This window comes from Frieseomelitta varia, unplaced genomic scaffold (genome assembly GCF_011392965.1).
Source record: "Frieseomelitta varia isolate USP_RPSP 00005682 unplaced genomic scaffold, Fvar_1.2 scaffold_956, whole genome shotgun sequence".
Classification (NCBI taxonomy): Eukaryota; Metazoa; Arthropoda; class Insecta; order Hymenoptera; family Apidae; genus Frieseomelitta; species Frieseomelitta varia.
The window spans coordinates 63,234-81,933 of NW_025110763.1; the positions used below are offsets into that span (position 1 = coordinate 63,234).

Sequence of the window (18,700 nt, forward strand, 5' to 3'; positions counted from 1 at the left end):
CGCTTTTCAATCGGTGGGAAAGAAGGAGAGGAGAGGAACGTGCACGCGAATAAAAATAAAAATAAAATGCGCCGCGGGTCGCCGCGTTCGTTCGGCGTTCGAATCGACGGCCGATTCGACGAACGCGCGTGCTCTCCGCTCGGATAAATGTCTCGCGATAAAAGCCGCCATCAGAAAGGGGGGAAAACAGCCCCCTTTGATACACGCGCCGGCACACGAACAGTGTAACGATGTCGTTAAAGCCGTTTACCTGCGTGCAAGAAAACCTCTATTCACGATCCCTTCTTTTGGCCGTGCGATCGCCACGCTTCTCCAAATACCAATCAATCGGCAAACTGTTTCACACCAGCGCAATACGGCGAATAATACTCTGACGATTTTTATTCTTGGCCGTGGTTGTTCGCGATTTTCTGTGTAATCGGTGTAAATGTAACGTAGATTGTAAACGAAGATTTTAGCAGACGCAACGAAATGTTTACCCTCGTTTGGGTAAATCTGGTAAATCTTGCCTGAAATTTGGTAAAATTGTTTTCGTGTACTGTTTTTCTCTTATTGTTAGTATATTACAGTTGAAGATGTTATCGTCAATTTTTGATTTTTCGAGATATTTTAAATTACTTGTGTGCGTTTTCTGTCCCTTGTGTAAAGTTCTGTTGTAGAGACTGTGACTAAATAATGAACAAGTCGTTTCATTTAATCAACAAGGACAGTATAGAAAATTAATAAAACTTTAGTTTCAAGAAAAAGTTGATTGATACGACAAGATCTCTGTCCTTAACGTGATTAGAAAGCTATAAAAAATTCCATCAGTGGCTCCAAGAATCAAAAAATATTAATTAATGCAAAAGAACAAGATAATGAAACATATAACTTTAAAAATTGGAAAACGAAGTTCTCGTTTCTCTTTTAATATTATATATATATTAATTATAGCTACTTACATTAATTTAAAATCTGGAAACTAATAATTATAATGTATATATAATAATTTATAACAGTTATTATTTTCCAGATTTTAAATTAATGTTATTATAACTGTTATAATTGTTATATATAGAACAACTATAACAGTTATAATATACAATATATATATATATATATATAATAATTTATAACAATTATTAGTTTCCAGATTTTAAATTAATGCAAGTAGTTATAATGTAAGTAGCTATAATTAATTAATCACTTCGTCAACAAACTCTACTCTTGATTTTAAAGGCTAATATTATTACGTAAAAGAAATTTCCAAAAATTAACAACACAACAAAATAATTTACACATTGAAGTCCGAGAATATCACAGTTTCGATTGAATAGTAATAATTAAATCACCGAGTAACGAACGTATCGACTCTACCTGTGAATATTGGAACGGTCTGACACAGATTGGACGATGATACTTACCCACGCTCGCTTTAACTATCATTGAAAAGTATAAATTTCCCTCGCAAAACAATCCAAGTGCAAAATTACAATAGAGCTGACTTTTTATTATTCCAATCTCTGTTTATTGATGAATTTCCACGATTGTCTATTGTCAGAGAAGGAAACGATTGCATTTCTAGTTGAAACTATGTCATTTATAATTAAAAACGATTACATTTCTAGTTGAAACTATGTCATTTATAATTAAAAAAAGTTTCCTGCAATGTACAAAATAAGTTTGATTATTCTTCGTCTACGTTCCTATTATCTATTATCAGTAAAAGAAACTGATCTTAATATCTCTGATCTGAATATTTCTTCACACTGATTAAAAAGATCTTAATATCTTAATATCTCTGATCTGAACTGTTACATTTCTTCACACTGATTAAAAAGATTCTCTCTCTATCTGTCTGTCTGTCATCATTTCGTTTCTTTTCCTCCAAGTTTCTTTTATCGATCCTTGTCTCTTTATTATTCTTATAATTGTTCTTCGTCTATTTGCTCGTAGCAAATAGTTGCGATTTAATTTCGAAATGTTGCGGCCTGATTGACCGCAACAGACGCTTCCGGAGATTATCGTATGAAGTGGCAGCGTGTCTGTCGATTGCCTCCGGAAAGTGGGCAGCTTTCGTCCGCGAGATCAATTGTCACGAGAGCTTCTAGGAAATCCAAGAAATCTCGGTTGTGTTCTCCATCAGCCTCGACCGCGATCGTTCGTTTCGGCGAACTCGCGACTTCTTTACAACGTTTCGAAACCGCCTCGAATCTGCGTGTGCACAACGCCAACGTTTGAAAATCCTTGGTCGCCTTGGGAATTTTGGACGTCCCGATAGATTTGAACGCTTGAGGTTCAAACTCGGACGAGTTTGGAAAACTCGGTGAGCATTCGACACAGTTTTCACGAGCATTTTGATCACTTTTGTTGAAGAAAGTCCGGAATGTTCGTCCTGAACTGTGAAAACAAGACTCAAGACTCATTCATCAAGATTTTCGACGGTTTCAAGCTTCGAAACTGTTGTTTGGCTGTGATTTGAATTCATATGTTTGCGCAACACAGATTCGCAAAACGATTCGAAGTGTTTTCACTAGGTAAAATTTAACGGTCTATTTTTCGATACAATAACATATTGTTTCATTAATTAGTCAAAACCAGCGAAGAAGAAATTTGTTATTAAAAGTGTTCACGTGGTATTATAATCTCAACAACCAGGTTGGTTCTTAACCAAGTTAACCACTTGCGCTGGCAACTGGATCGCGGACCGTAACGAGTGACCAAACCGTATACAATAATTAGTCGCTTTCTTTTTCTTTTGAACTTGTCGGCATGATATCACTGGATAGAAATTATTAAAAAGTAATAAACTTTATCATTTGCTTTGCTTGGGTTTAAATATTTAATATAGTGTTGAATTATTTAATATTACTTAAATAAATAATTAAATATTTAATATTATTTATAGTATATTTAATAAGTATTAAATTTTTATATTTAATATTTATAGTATATTTAAGTATATATTTAATATTATAGTATATTGTATATAATATTGTATTTAATATTTATAGAATATTTAAGTATATATTTAATATTTATAGTATATTTAAGTATATATTTAATATTTATAGTATATTTTAGTATATATTTAATATTTATGGTATATTTAAGTATACATTTAATATTTATAGTATATTTAAGTATATATACTTAAATCTGAGAAAATGTTGCAATTCGGTACAAAAAAATCCCCGACGTGCATTCCAGCGCAAGAGGTTAATAAAATATTACTTTTACAGAGAAGCGTATCTCGCAATTTTTCTTTTCTACGTTTATATATCCTCTTTAATAATAACTTTTATTTTCCACATTCTCGTCACAAATTTCGTCGAAATGTATATTTTAAACGAAGAGATATATATTCCTCTGGCTTTCTCTGTCAGAAATTAAATGGTAACTAATTCGTCACGCGAGGAAGAACCATACATATCGTATATTCTCTCTGAACGTTCCGAAGAAGTCACGCTCGGCGCGATAATTATTTAGCAGGAAGATACGCGATATCCACCAACGATCATACGAATTTCCCTGGTAATTCCAAGGTAAACCGTCTGGCCCGATCCCTCTAGACTCTAGACGACGTGCTAGTGTCTACCGACTGCATTAAACCGCGTGTCTTATTGTTTCTATTTTTAAAGACCGTAGTTACGTGGTCCGCGTTCGGGGTATTTATCAAAGGAAACGAGACCGACCACCATTCCCCTGGTCTTCGAGGAATTTTACCTTCGCCACTGTGGTATTATTATTCGTTGACAAATAGATACGTAGAATGTAGAGTTGTTGTTTCCTTTTTTTCCAATTTTTGGTGGAAAGAGTTGCATAATTAATCTACAATTGAAGTTGAAAATAAAGAATTTTAAAATATTCTTCTATTGCAATATATTTGTTTGAAAATATACTTCCATTTTCGGAGAAACGGAGCGTACAAAGTTGCAGACTTGCGAACTGAATACGATTCCTCGAGTTCTTACTAAATTAATTTCAGATAACCGGTTCCAAAGAATATTTATGGCAGATAGCCGGATGGATGAAAAATGTAAAGGATATCAATAGAGTGGTTTAATCAAGCTAAAGAATATTTTGGAGCACTTCCAAAAGACTACGACAGTTCACCGAATCCAGCGAATGCAACGGGGAGGGAAAAATATAAAAAAAAAAAAAAAAAAAAGAAAAAAACTGACCTAACAGAATCAAGATACGTCCGAAAATTTCTGAAAAGAGAAAGACCAGAATACATTTTCTCGAATCTCCCTTGGAACTCTTAACCACCGGTAGTCGGATGCCGCCACGATGGCGGCCCGTTTAGAATTTGTCTCCGTGGTCGAAGGAAATTAAATTTCTATCAGAGATATTAAACTGCGAATTTTTATTTACATTTTCAACTATAGAATTGCAAAATATAAAGTAAATTTAATATACAGCTACCGTCTATGTATGCAAAACAGTTCTATACGAAACTACACAGAATCCACAGTCTAGTAAATTATTATTACTTTGATTAGCTGCCGATACCGCAAGAGTTCCAAACGTGAACCAAATTACCAATTTAAAAAAAAAAAAAGATAAAATCCCACAACATAGATATTTAATCAAACCTAAAGACTTAGTTCAACTTTAGAAAAAGAGAGAAAAGTCTTGAAAAAAAAACTTGAAAAAGAGAAATATAGGGAGCCATGATGGGCGTATTCGTCGGACAGCGGCGAGACGCGCGGGAGGAGAGGAGGATGAAAAGGGCCCGGTGAACTTCGGGGCTTGGGCCAACACCTTGGTGGCCAAGGTAGAAGAAGGATAAGAGCGCTTACGTCACTCTGGCAACGTGGATCGCACGCAGGCCATAAAGGCGCGTTCGCACGGCGCCCGAGGATGCGACGCGGCGATCCGGCTGACGCCGCCACCGCGTGCGAAGTAAACGATTTGTCGGAGAGGTCATTGAGCCTGATAGGGCGCGGCCGCCATCTTCCACAACGTTCAAACCACTTCTCCTCGCTCTCTGCACGGAGATCTTTCGTGGCCGCGTGCTCCCGCGCGACCAGAAACGATCCCTCTTCTCGACTCGAAGATTGCTCTATTAACGCATCGTCGGTCAACGATGTTTTCACGACACAAGACCGCGCGTGATCGCCGATGATTTTTGTTTGCCATCGATTCGTTCCCCCGCGCCATCTTGTCGGCTCAGTTTTCCGATCCCTTTATTGACCTTTTATTGAATTCTCATCGCACCGTTCCGTTCGGAGAAACAGTGGGGGAATTTGATGTTCGACTGCGTCTTAACCTCGCTCGCGTTAGTTAACCGCGCTCGCGGACCATAACGAGTGACCAAACACCGTATTACAACAATTCGTCTTCTCTTTGAATTCGTCGCTACATCGAGAAGTAATAAGTTTATTATTTGTTTTGCCTGGTTTATATTTCAATATGACGGCTTCAGTTTGACGGAGAGTCTTCTCTTTTGCTTTGTAGAAATTTTTATTTCGACATTGCGAGGATTTTCGCGAATAAGAAAATAGTTGCATCATGAATCGGAACGATTTGACACATAAATTCGCTGCCTCTCTTCATTACGTTTGCGACCAATGTACATCAAGATTAATTAAGTCTCTTTTAATTAAGAAATCGTTTTAATCGACGAAAACAATTAATGTTGATATATACCGCGGAGAAGAATTCCACGGTAGAACACGATGTTGACGATTTCTTTCCGCGACGTCTATCAAAATCGAATCTGCTACGCTTTTTGCCCGAGATCCCGATTTTCTTGCAGATTTGAATAAAGGCATCATCAATCCAAAGTGCTACTTGCGTCCGCTAGCAAGGAAGATCGATCGTGCTCCAAAAAAGAAACGAAGGGACCAAAGGAGTGTAAAATTTATATATATATATATATATATATATATATCATTTATATATATATATATATATATAAATTTTACACAATGATATATATATATATATATATATATATATATATCATTTTGCAATGGTCTGTTAACTAGCGACGTTGAAAAAGAGACGATTTAAAAGTGAACGACGACTTCGATGGCAGTAAATCTTCAGCAACGTTCGTGATTGAACACAAATGGCACCGTTATTCTACGGTATTATGTGTACGCACCAGCCAATCAATGGAACGCGCTCACCAATTGGCCGCGGGCTAAATGTCGACCAATCGGTCGTATCAACTTCGTCGATTAATTCGAGAGAGAAACGCTTGAAAACTGTGTAATCGTCGCCGACCGAAAACGAATGTATCAGGCGTAAGCAAAAATATTCTACTTTTGGTAGGAATAATATATTGAAATAATCGCGAGTTTAATATCATTCTACTAATAATTTAGTAGAATAATAGATTAAAATAATCTCGCGATTTCTCGAACTTTTCGGCGACTGAAATTTTTGTGACAAAAATCGTCGCTGTTTGATTAAACTGTCTAGACAATTTCGGCAAGTAAGGTTTTTTTATTGAATTGAATTGAATTGCGTGAAGAATGTTAAATAAACTGTTTTTACTGGCTACTGTTTAGTGCTTATTTTTAAGTTGGACATATCTGAATTCCAACTTGTTTTAAAAGTTGAATATTCGCGTTATGTGTATACTAATGAAAAAAAAAAAACGCGCACTACATTTAACGTGAAATATAAAAATCACAGAAGACAGAAACGTAAAGTACTTTCGAGAACTTAGTACAGTATCTATTGTAAAACAAAACTCCATTTATTAGAACGAAATTTTAATTTAACAATTAACTGTGAACTCATCTGCTAACTAGAACATAGCTATATAACTCCAACTCTAAAAATTGTCTGTCCCCTGACTCAGATAAATAGATAAACTTCATACTGTACAATATAACAAAAATGAAAAAAAAATAAATAAATAAAATCTCCAAATTACCAGTAAAAAAATTGTCTCTTTTTAAAATCATCCCCTTTCGAACAATAGCGATCGATCGTTAGTATAAAGGCACAGGAGGTGGTGCAACTTGTTTGGAGAGTCGATAATAAATAACCACCGTTTAACGTGATATACGTGAATACCAGCCAGCCAGCCTCGACGAATGGCGTGGAGCAAATGGTTCAAGGTGGAGTCGATAAAAATTCACTAGAGCCCGATTATTGGCCAGCGATTACTCATCCAAGATATCGAACACCACCTCTAGAAGTCAATTTCCGATATGCTCGTGAATCGTTCGCATAATCTCTGTATCGTTGTTTACGCACAGCCTCGGATATACCAGTCGTTCGACCAGGATCATCGCTTAGGATACCTAACGCAAGTATGCAACGATGAAAGACGATCGAAATCGTTCTCGAAATCGTGCAATTCGGGACGAATCGACGATTCAGCGGACGGAGTCTTTTTATCAAGAGACAATGGTTTATTGGCTGCCATTACCAGACGACGCCACACGATTATCCGCATGGAAATATTTTCACCGAACGCAGGAGAGATTATAAATCGCGATACAAGCGTTTTATACCGTGTTGTTGTCGTGCTGCGCCGATTAATGCACGTACTTATTGCCTTTCCGATCGTGTTTGTCTTTCCTGTAAATCACGTTTCGAGGGATCTTTTCTGGTAATTAAGGGGGTTTGAACCACTTGCGGCTGGCAACTGACTGCGGACCATAACGAGTGACCAAACCGTACACATTATATAATTTCGTTTTCCTTTGGCCAGAAAACTGGATAGAAATTATTATTCAAGTAATAAATTTATTATTTATTATTTACAAAATTATTATTTAAGTAATAAATTTATTATTTACACAATTATTACTTAAATAATAAATTTATTATTTATTATTTACAAAATTATTACTTAAGTAATAAATTTATTATTTACAAAATTATTACTCAAGTAATAAATTCATTATTTATTATTTACAAAATTATTACTTAAGTAAAGTAATAAATTTATTATTTACAAAATTATTGCTTAAGTAATAAATTTATTATTTATTATTTATAAAATTATTATTTAAGTAATAAATTTATTATCTGTTTTGCCTATTTTGAATACACTTGAGACTGAGAAAATATTACAATTTTGGAACAAAAAATTCGCAAGAGGTTAAGCGTCGTTTTCATGAAACGGTGTGATTCTGCTGATTTTGAACCTATATGAAGTAAATATTTGGATAATAAAAAGTTAAGAATTTTTTTTTTTTTGGTAAAAGAGTGTGACTGAAGACTCAAGTCATTCTTATTTTTAGCATTTTCTTTTTTTTTCTTTCAATTTTAACAATCGTTTCTAACTTTTGCGAATCACATGCAAAAAGACTCTGATTGTTCGCGTAAAAAGGCAGAAAACTCTCCCTCGGGGCGAAATCTTAAAAAATTGAAAAATTTGAAGAGAAGGAAAAAACTTTTCTACTGTCGTTTTCTATGTTTCTTTCTCTCTCTTTTTTTTTATTTTTGAACGAAAGAACGAGATACGCGACAGAATGTGGACGACAACGATAACGTCTCCTCGCCATCGAGAAAAGAAAGCAACAAATTACGTCACCTTGTTATTATCGTTTCACATTGTAACAGCGTGAATGAATTTGACGCCGCTCGGTTGCTCGCGATCGACCGCTTCCACGAAATCAAACCTCCCGTTTCGTTCGAGATTACGCGCAAATTCGCATTCCATGCGAAATAACCTAGCGCAACAAACCTTTTCGATCATATTATTCAAGTCCGTATATCACTGTCTTCCGCAAAAATCGAAATATGATTCTTCCTTTCTTTTTTCTTTTTTTTTTTTTCATTTCATTGACTAGAGGGTTTCCAAATGTTCTCCTCGATCCTGTTCAATTTTCTTTTTTTTTTTTTTTATTGAGCTCGTTGCGCAATTCAAAGAAAAGTAAGGAAATCAAATGAAGGTTAATTTAAAGCGTACGAGATATGGATTGAGTCAAGGTATAAACTACAATGAAACAACCGCGTAAATACAGCCCGACCCCGTGCCATCGAACAGAGTTAATTACTCTTTTGTCGTGTGCCATGTTTGAGAACTTTGCAAACACGGGCAAACCGTGCGTGTATCTAAGCGCGCGACGCTTGAAGATATTTGTATGTAGCTCGAGCTTGGCATAATTAATTCAAAATTAGAATCTTACGGGCTTAATCAAACCGGATGACTACCTGGCAATATCGAGGATCCGCGATATTCCGTTCTTGGAACGGAGAATTTAATCTCGACTTCGAGAAAAAAACGCGAAAACAAACAATCTTTAATGTGAAGATCTGTCCATTTTCTTGTATCGTAAGTAATTGGTTAGCATTAAATGTTTTCGTATATTTGTCAAACTGTATTATAATAAATTTTAATGCTACTTGTCTTCGAATCTTGGCTGTTAGTTAAATTTGGATATCGGGCGTAAGCACTTCAGTTCCTTGCATTCATCTTCAACGCTTCGGTGTTGCAATATTATTAGCTCGATGAAATATGCCATTAAACAATATGAACAAGGCCTCAATCTCGTCGATATACTGCAAGTAGGCGATCAATTTTTTTTTTTTTTTTGTTAAGACAATTTAATCACGTGGAGATTCGAGTTATTATTAATGCGATGAAAACGGTCCAAGGTGAATCGAGTGTGCATCGAACTACAGATACTATCGTATTGTAACATGTAATAAATAAATTCTCTAATTCTCTAACAGAGTTCCCTAATGATTTAACAGTGTTGTCATTAATGATCGATGTTATTATCACATAGAACTTCCGTTTGCTTTGTCATTGAACTCATCGTTATTAATACTCGTCACACTCGATGAAAAATTCACTGCAACCTCGTAACGAAAAAACCTTTCTGCTTTCGCACTTTAAACCTTTCTGCTTTCGCACTTTCAACTTCGAACGTTTCTACAAACACTGACTTTCCGACATTTTCATCGTGACTGAATCCGCTGTGTTACTAAAGAAGCTTGAGGTCTCGTTGCAACGAGATCTCTCGAAATTTGTCGTGTTCGACTATTCTCCGGGAGGTTCAAAGTTCAAAGTAGCGACTACCGCATAACAAATGCACGTTAATTCAATTGTCCAAGAGATAAGCAGATGTTCCAATATCCACGTGCTCCGTGTAACAAAGACAACGATAACAGCCACCTTTGTGTGTTTCTCTTCGGAGACGTTTTCCATTGTTCGCGGCGGATTTTCGCAATCACGGTGCGCGCGTGCAATTTCGATTATTCGTTCTCGGTTTTTCGCTGAAAAACAGAGAGACACACACACACACACACGTGCATATACACACAGAGGGCACGGCGATAGCAGGAGATAAACGGAAGCGGAGAAAGAAAGAAGAGAGGCCGAGGAACACGCGGGCGGACACGACTTGGTGAACTGCATATACGACGCGCGCTGCCGCCGATACAGTAACGTCATTCATCGCGGAATATATGGAGAACCCAGCCGCTTATCTATTCGCGCAAGAAACAATGTACTCTTCGTACATTGCGTTACAATGCAAGAGAATTTTCTCTCTCCGTTGAGAAAAAAAAAAAGAAATCAAAGCAGAGCGCAGAAGAAATTCGCCGCGACAGCGACTTGGCTCTCACTTTGATTTACATGTATACGGTGTATCAACGAATGTTTCCTTCGGGAAATTATAAATATGAAGAGCCGAACTAGCGAGACTTCAAATCGCTCTTGAAGAAATATTTGTTAATCGCAAAATAAAGTGACAACTCTGAAATGTTAGTTTAGCGTCTTCAGCCGCTTGCACTGGCAACTGATTGCGGACCATAACGAGTAACCAACCAGTACCGTACGCAATAATTCGTCGCTTTCACTTTTGAACTCGTCGGTATGATATCACTGGATATAAATTATTATTTAAGTAATACATTTGTTGTTTATAAAATTATTAAATAATAGATTTATTATTTATAAAACTATTAAGCAACACATTTATTATTTATTTTGCCTATTTTGTTTTACTTGAATATATGTACTTAAACTGAGAAAATATTGCAATTTTAGGACAAAAAATTCTCGACGTGCGTCATTCCAGAGCAAGAGGTTAAATACTCTCCTGCAACCGATTTCTAACTACGCTGTACATTCTACGAACAAATTCATTCGACATTACTCCTTCAATCTAATAATAACCAACAGACGTGAATATTCTGTCGATCTCAAAAGAAAATTATTAATAAGTGATACATTAAATTACAATTAATTACCACTATGCTATTATCACACTCCTTCAATGAAATGTACAATGTACCTGCTTCGATAATTCCATTATTAAGCATGAAGCGAAAGAAAATATTTGTTTATTCTGAGCAGAAATTGGTATCGATTCCAAGAGCAACAAGTGTTAAATTTCAAAATCACACATGCATTATACACACACACACAGGTGAATGTACGCATCTATATACGTATCCATTGTATTATATCTATATATGTATATTCTAACGTCGCGGAACAAACAAGCCAGCCAATATTCCAAAGACAATATCAAACGGTACCAATAAGTAGAAATTATACACGCCGACAATCAGGAGGAAAAACAAAGAGGACCCTCTTCGCCGATTAACAAACAAAATCGACGAACAAGACTTCGGGAAATACTCGGGGCCGGTTGTTCATTCGCGTGGTGTAAATATTTGCTCGGAAGCAAATCGGTGAAGAGCACGGGGGCGCGTTGCGGCCTCGATTTCATCGGGGGCGGCGGAATCGATTGAATGGCCTCCGCTAAAAACCCTTTTCACGTCGAGAATCTTTTGTCCCAAAATTGCAATATTTTCACAGTTTTTTAAGCATAGATCCAGGAACAAAACAAACAATAAATTTATTACTTCTTGGTAATTTCTATCCAGGGATATACCGATGAATTCAAAGAGTAGACGAATTGTTTTATGTAGACGGGTTTGGTCACTCGTTATGGTCCGCAATCAGTTGCCAGCCGCAACTGGTCAATCCTTTACACTCCAAACGATTTTTCAATTATTATTATTATTATTATTATTATTATTTGTAATTTAAAAATAGTGTGACACAATGTTGTGTGATAAAAACTGACGTCGAGACACAAAAAGAAGCGTGAAGGGTTGAAAGTAACAAGATGCAGAAGAATGAGAGATTTAAAGAACAATTGTTCATGTCGTTCACGCATCCAGTGAAATTTCATATATGGATTTCTTTGACACTAAAACCACCAGCCGATATCAGATTTTTTATTCTCTCTTTTTTTTTTTAATTAAAACATACAAGTTCTTTGAATAATATAATAATTGAAGGGAATTTTTATTTCTTCAAAAAGATCCTTTCAAAGCGTTTAATCTGGAAAGTAGTTGCATCCCGCTATTCTAGGATTTTTGAAGATATTTTCAAGAGTTCAGAACAGGAAAGAAGACAGTGAAATTTATTAGGAAGTATGTATTGTTTTTTGTTTGAATTTCTGTACTTGCCCGAGTCCCTCAGAATCTACCACCATGAAGGGATTAACACGAAGAAATGCTGTATACAACATGTGGTCTTTGATCTTCTCTAAATAGGATCGAGTTACGTTTCTGATGTTCAGGATTGGTCGGATTATCGATATTGCTCGCAAGCTTCTGTAAATTAATTTATCACGGAAGTGACTCTGTTTTATATCCTCGGAATGATTGGCAAGCCGTCACGGAGACTATCAATGAAATTTTCTTACCCGTGTCATGTGTAATTGAGAGTTTAAATTGCGCCGCACAACAATATCGTAGATATTCAAATGTTTAATATCGAACAGCTACTTAATTTTGAAACAAAAATTGAAAAATCTGCTTTCAACTAATTTAATATTTTTATTCTTCTCTTGTGTATAGGTTACGAGCCAAGTAATATATTTAATATATTTTTCAGAATATATTTTTGATATATTTTTCAGAATTTTCGCAATAATGAATCATTACAATATATAGAGTAGATAATATTTGCTTTAACGATAAATTAATACGGCCATTCGATCGTTGCGATTGGTTTTCGAACCTAGCACAAAATCAAACGCAAAAGCAACGTCGCTTTAACGCCTGATCAATTTAATAAATTAATCAATATTTATCAGGCTGCGCGGCCGTTTTAATCATTTATTCATAAAGTCGGGCATTATGTGTAATGAGCAATAAGTCACTCAGCCCATAATATATACAGATTTATGTAACATTGTACTTTTGTAAATTATGAAGCGATCAAACGATAAATCTAGTAAAAGCAGTCTACAATTTTAGAACATTGTGTCCTCTTTACAAGATCATCTGAAATTTCAAATAGCCTAAAGAGAAGAGAGAGAGAAGAGAGAGAGAGAGAGAGAGAGAGAGAGAGAGAGAGAGAGAGGAAAAGAATTTGCTATGCCAATTGATCGAATTCCTGTTTGGTCTGTCGAGTACGGAAGCATTCTACTACAAGTTCAAGACCAGCATTCGAAAGACTGTTGAAGCTCTTTGTTTCGCATATAAATGTTTAAGATATTTCGTTTTATCTCCGTAGCTACGTGAAAGAATAACGTTTAAACATCTTGGGTTTGGATTCTGTTATTCCACGGTTTAGCATACACCGGTGTCTATCTGTGCATATACATTCTCCTATTGTTCAAAGGAAGTTCGTGCTGCAAATATAATTATTTGAACATTCAATCTCAACTTCAAAAATTAGGTTTCTAGTTGAAATTACCAATCGAACTGAATCACCTCTTGTTACAGAAGAAACAGGTGTTTTCCAAATGAATTGGTATTAAATTAATATTAAGATTCAAATCTAGCCCAAAATGAACAATCATTTGAAAATAATTCATTTTAACTGTAATGAAATAACTAAAATATTATACAAACTAATTAATTTATACAAAGTAAAACTGAATAATTTATTTTAATATCTCTACCATTGCGAAATAAATTTTTTTATTCTCATTCGAAAGCCTGCTGGCCCACATTTGGTGGCGATAGTAATTTAAATTACTCTCGAACGGAATCTTCCCAGAAATAAAGCCTCCAGTGCAATTTTATTATTGTCCTAGGTTTCCTACGAATTTGAACCACGAAGTATCAATTGGTACCAAGAATTTAGATAGGATCGCGATACGTCTGCCGCTCTTTCCCCTCCGATAATTATTTTGGTGGCCAAATTATTATTAACGTTATCCACGTGTCGGAGTTTCGCAACGCAGCCTGCGAAGCTAGCCAGAGAACAAAGACGCATTTCCTTTCGTGAAAACGCGAGAACGATACTCGAAACGAAATAGCCGTCGCACACCGACCGCCACACATCTGAATTCATTTCGCGCATCCGCGGCCACGAAAGTAATACGTGTCGGGTCTAAAGTTCAGCCGAACAGTAACAGGCTCTCTACCGGCCGTGAATCACGAAAAAATCGTCGCTCATCGCGTTAGGTGACGCCAGTACGCTCGACGCGCGATAAAAATGAATGTCCGCAAAGTTGCGAAATTTATAAATCAATCTCTCTCTCTCTCTCTCTCTCTCTTTCTCTTTCTCTTGGATAAGTAAGAAATAGCCACCGCACTTAAGGTTAACCTCTCGCGCCGGAATCATGTGCCACGCACGTCGAGAATTTTTTGCTCCAAAATTGTAATATCTTTCCAGTCTTAAGTATATTTAAAGTAAAACGAAAATAAAAGGCAAAACAAACAATAAATTCATTGCTTCTCAATGATTTTTAATATCCATTGATACATCGTATGATACATCGACGAGTTCAAGAAGAAAGCGATGAATTATTGTGTACGGTGTTGGCCACTCGTTACGGTCCGCAATCAGTTGCCAGCCGCAAGTGGCCAAGACACGCGCTTGCGATTCAACGTTCTCCGAATTATTTACAACAATCTGTCGGAAGTTGTTCATTAAACAATAGGCCGACACGGGGATTTTTATTGGGAAATAAATTGCGTGATTTATTGTCTATTAATCTGAGTAGGATGGACGATGCGAGAATATAGTTTTATAGAATGAAATTAAACAGAGTTATAGGTTTCAACTTGTTCTTCTCGGGTCCAAGTTAGTCGAAATGAGTTGATCCGTTTTTAGTAAATACTTCAAAGTGTAGATAGTTTCTTTTAGATATTTAGATCTCGGTATTTATTTCGTGCTTCCTCGTGAACGAAGAATTTTAGAATTTGAATGGAAACTATCCGACGGGAATTTCAAAAGTTTTTAAAAATTGAAGTAGAAAAAGAGAGACAGATTTACCACACGTTCCATCTCTCTCCGTTAAGACGTAGCAAAGCTGAGCAACGTTTATCGAGTGATAAATTTCGAAGGATGTAAATGTAGAATTTAATTGCGTTAAATTATATCAAAGAAAATGCAATAGTAGAAGACAGTAGAAAGCTCACTTTTATTTCTCACACTGTTGTACCTGTTACCTTTTACTTTACTTCTACATTACTTTTACTTATAGTATCCTACAAGTAGATGAGCAAAAGGCAAATTCGATTCATAAGACGTAGACGATAAAGATTGGTTACAAGAGTAGAAAATAAGAAAAATGCAGACCCATTGTAAACCGGAAGCCATCCTAAGCCATAAATAAATAATAATTGCGTTAAATTGATAAGGACGTAGGGACATTCACCTAATTAAAGAAGGAGATTTGTACTGCAAGAGTGACTGATACACACCACGTTCTACCGAAAAAAATAGGTGATATTTTCACGGTTGGAACGCGCATGCGTGGAATGCACACGCGTACGTTGAACACAACGCGCATTCGGCTATGACCGCACGCGCTCGCGCGCGCACGCAGTCGTATTTACGAAGGCACACACGCAGAAATCACGTGTAAGTAGCAGTCGACTTTGTGAATTCTTAAAACGGAGAGACTCCTATCATCGAGGAAATATCGACGGGAACGCAATCTAACGTCAACATCATTGCCGAAGTACACGGTATCGTTACGTTTTCCGAGTGTAATCACACGGTCAAAGTACACTCAACCATCGCGTCGCGCTCTACATTTATCATCCACCGTAAAAATGTTGGAAACGATATTACTAAATGTAAAACTGTCGGACGAATTTCCAACGAAAAACAACGAGATCCCGCGAGATTTTTCGCAGTATTCGCGTATTTCACGAGCGTGCCATACGTGCTTTTGAAACAAGTGTAAGGGACAGACACGGATGACCGCCATTGCCGAAATATGTTACAGCATTCAAACGAGAGGAACGCTCGCGTTACGACGAATGTGAAATGCGTCGTGAAGCATCAAACAGCGTAGGCTTCTCGCACGAGGCGAGATCTAACGAAGCGTGTTTCAATTTATCGACAAGAGTCAAGTAGTCGCTGCCATCCCAGTTTGGGAATATAGTAGGGGAAAAACAAAAAAAAAAAGAAGGAACGAGCGTGCGCGCAATTGACGGAACGAGGCCGTGAAAACCGGGAAAAAACGAAAATCCGCGCTGACAAAGAAAAGCTTACCTTTGAACGTATTCCGGACGAGAGTCATGCTCATATTCGCGTGAGCGCGAGCCAATGCTCCCCGTGGTACGTCTTGCGTTTCTTCGACGATTCCGCCAGGTTGAATGGTTCGGCGAGAGCCGCGGCGTGTGTTGCGATCCCGTTCAGGAGTTCGTCCAGCGCGATCTGTGACGTTTCAAGGTACAGCGGCGACACATGGTTATACTCTTCTTCCCCGTTTCCTCGTCGGTTCGTTCGACGTGTAACGATAACGCGCCGCCGGTACGAAGTGACGATGATAGCCGATGATAGTTGCAGCGTCGAGGAGCATAGAGACCGATACGAAATGGCAATGGGCCTCGTTCTGTTGCCCGCGTTCGTGCAACAGTTTAATCGGCCGCGACGGAGAAAAATGGCCAGGCCGCGTTGCGTTGCGTTGCGTCGCGTCGCGTCGCGTGCGTTCGTCACGACTGCTCCAAGCGTTAATTCACATCCACCAGCAACGTTCCAGCGCGCGGCTGCTCGACATCTGTTTCTCATTCCATTCTTCTCGTCTGATGATAAATTATCGATTATCTTCGATCGTGGACAAGATTTTGATCGTCAACGAGGCGATTGGTACGGAGATCCGGCAATACACGACTCCAGCACTCGACGCGGCCGCGATCATTAAAAGCGGCCGTGTGTCACTCGCGCGCACCACAACGAGTTCAACGAAACACGGGAATGTTGATCACGTTTCTTCTTCTCTTCTCGATGTGAAATAGACGAATGGGGAAGAGTCAAGTGCCGGACACGCACACGGAAGGGGGGTGGGGAGGGGGGGGGGGAGACGTAGCAGAAGGAACGACAGAATGATAACAGGGACAGAGAGGTGAGAGGTGGTAAGAAGAGAGAGCGGTCCCAAGAGGCGAGGAAAAGAGAGAGGTTATGTGCAGACGACGACAGGAGAAATTCCAGCGGGCGGCAGGCGCGCCGAGGTCCACGGAGTACAGTTCGCGTCCGTTCCTTCGTTCCCCTCGTCCGATAAGTGACGATTCCACGACGATGATTCGAGAGGACCGATTGGGTGGGACAGGCGTTTCAGCCTCGTTGAATCTTCGACGTCCCGTTTCGCCGCCGTGTATGACGATCACCAGTGTATCTTGTGAGCCTTTCCGCTGGATTTCTTCGAACCGCGGCGAAAGAACAACACGAATATACACGGGGGTAATGAAATTTCCTTTATAATTCCCTTACGTCACAAGGTAATACGCATGGTATCATTCATTCGTCTTTTAGAGGCGGCGTTCGACTCGGATCCACACAAAGAACCTCCCTCCGACGATCACCCGCCGGTTTTCTCTGCGTTGCTGCTGCGTATCTTCTTCCGATGGTTGTTTGAAGGATCGCTCGACGTCTCGAGGTGCGTATCCGAGTATGAGTATATGTCGAGGAACGTATTTAAGGTATGGGTGCGATGCACTGCGACGGCTTCTCAATTAATCACACTATGTATCTCTCTCTCTCTCTCTTTCTCTCTCTCTCTCTCTCTCTCTCTCACTCTCGCTAACTCTTTCTCTCTTTCTCTCTGACGAACAAGGATAAACGAAAAGAACGACGAAAGACGAACGTAGGAAGACAGCGCGCACCGGTTATATCCTTGGGAGCGATTCGTGCGGAAAGCGATACGCTGTTCTTCTTCTGCCACCACCTCCACCTCCGCCGCCTTCTCCTTTTCCACCGATTCTTTTCATTCGCGTACGCATACACGTTTTCCCACGCACCGAGGCAAAAGAAACCACACACTTACGGAGAGAGAGGCCGGAGGGAAAGAATAGCGAGGGAGAAAGACGGAGAAGAAGAAAAGGAACGAGGGAAGAGCGCGACGGTGATCGGGAAACTGATGCTAGGGCATCGCAGAGAGCGGGCAAGGCAGAAATGTCGGTGTTACTACCAGCTTGGAGTAGCAAGCACCGGTAAAACACGGTCCTAACTAACACACATGGAGACAGATTGGGGACTGCTGCTCCGGAGTTTACTATAGGATGGGACGGATGGTGATGGCGGCCGTAGCGGAGCAGCCACCGCCCCCATGCTTCTTCTCTCTCTCTTTTCGTCTCCCCTGTCTCGTTCGACCGCCGCCCCCACTACCGTCTACCCCGCTGCCGATTCCCACCACTTCTCCGCTGCCAACCCTCCCCCTCTCCCTCCCACGACCCCGTAACCGTTCCAACCGTACTCCTATTCTCCCCTCTATGCGTTATGATGGACACGCTGGAACCCCCCACCACTCTGTACAACTTACCCCCTTTCTCTCCCACTACTCTCTTCTACGCCCGTTTCTCTCCACCA

At 38.6% G+C, this 18,700-nt stretch overlaps 1 protein-coding gene and 1 long non-coding RNA gene across 2 annotated transcripts in view; one reads left to right on the plus strand and one right to left on the minus strand.

Moving 5' to 3' along the window:
* LOC122538056 (zinc finger E-box-binding homeobox 1) overlaps positions 1-16,518 on the minus strand; it is a 32,086-nt gene extending 15,568 nt beyond the window's left edge. The window contains exon 1 of the mRNA XM_043671794.1: positions 16,388-16,518. Within this exon, the coding sequence (XP_043527729.1) occupies positions 16,388-16,421 (34 nt within the window). The 5' untranslated portion in view covers positions 16,422-16,518. The remainder of the gene's footprint in view (positions 1-16,387) is intronic.
* A 962-nt stretch (positions 16,519-17,480) lies between these two features.
* The window catches only part of LOC122538057, a 29,438-nt gene continuing 28,218 nt past the window's right edge, over positions 17,481-18,700 (plus strand). Inside the window, exons 1-2 of the long non-coding RNA XR_006308773.1 lie at positions 17,481-17,575; positions 17,648-17,771. This is a non-coding gene — a long non-coding RNA (uncharacterized LOC122538057). The remainder of the gene's footprint in view (positions 17,576-17,647; positions 17,772-18,700) is intronic.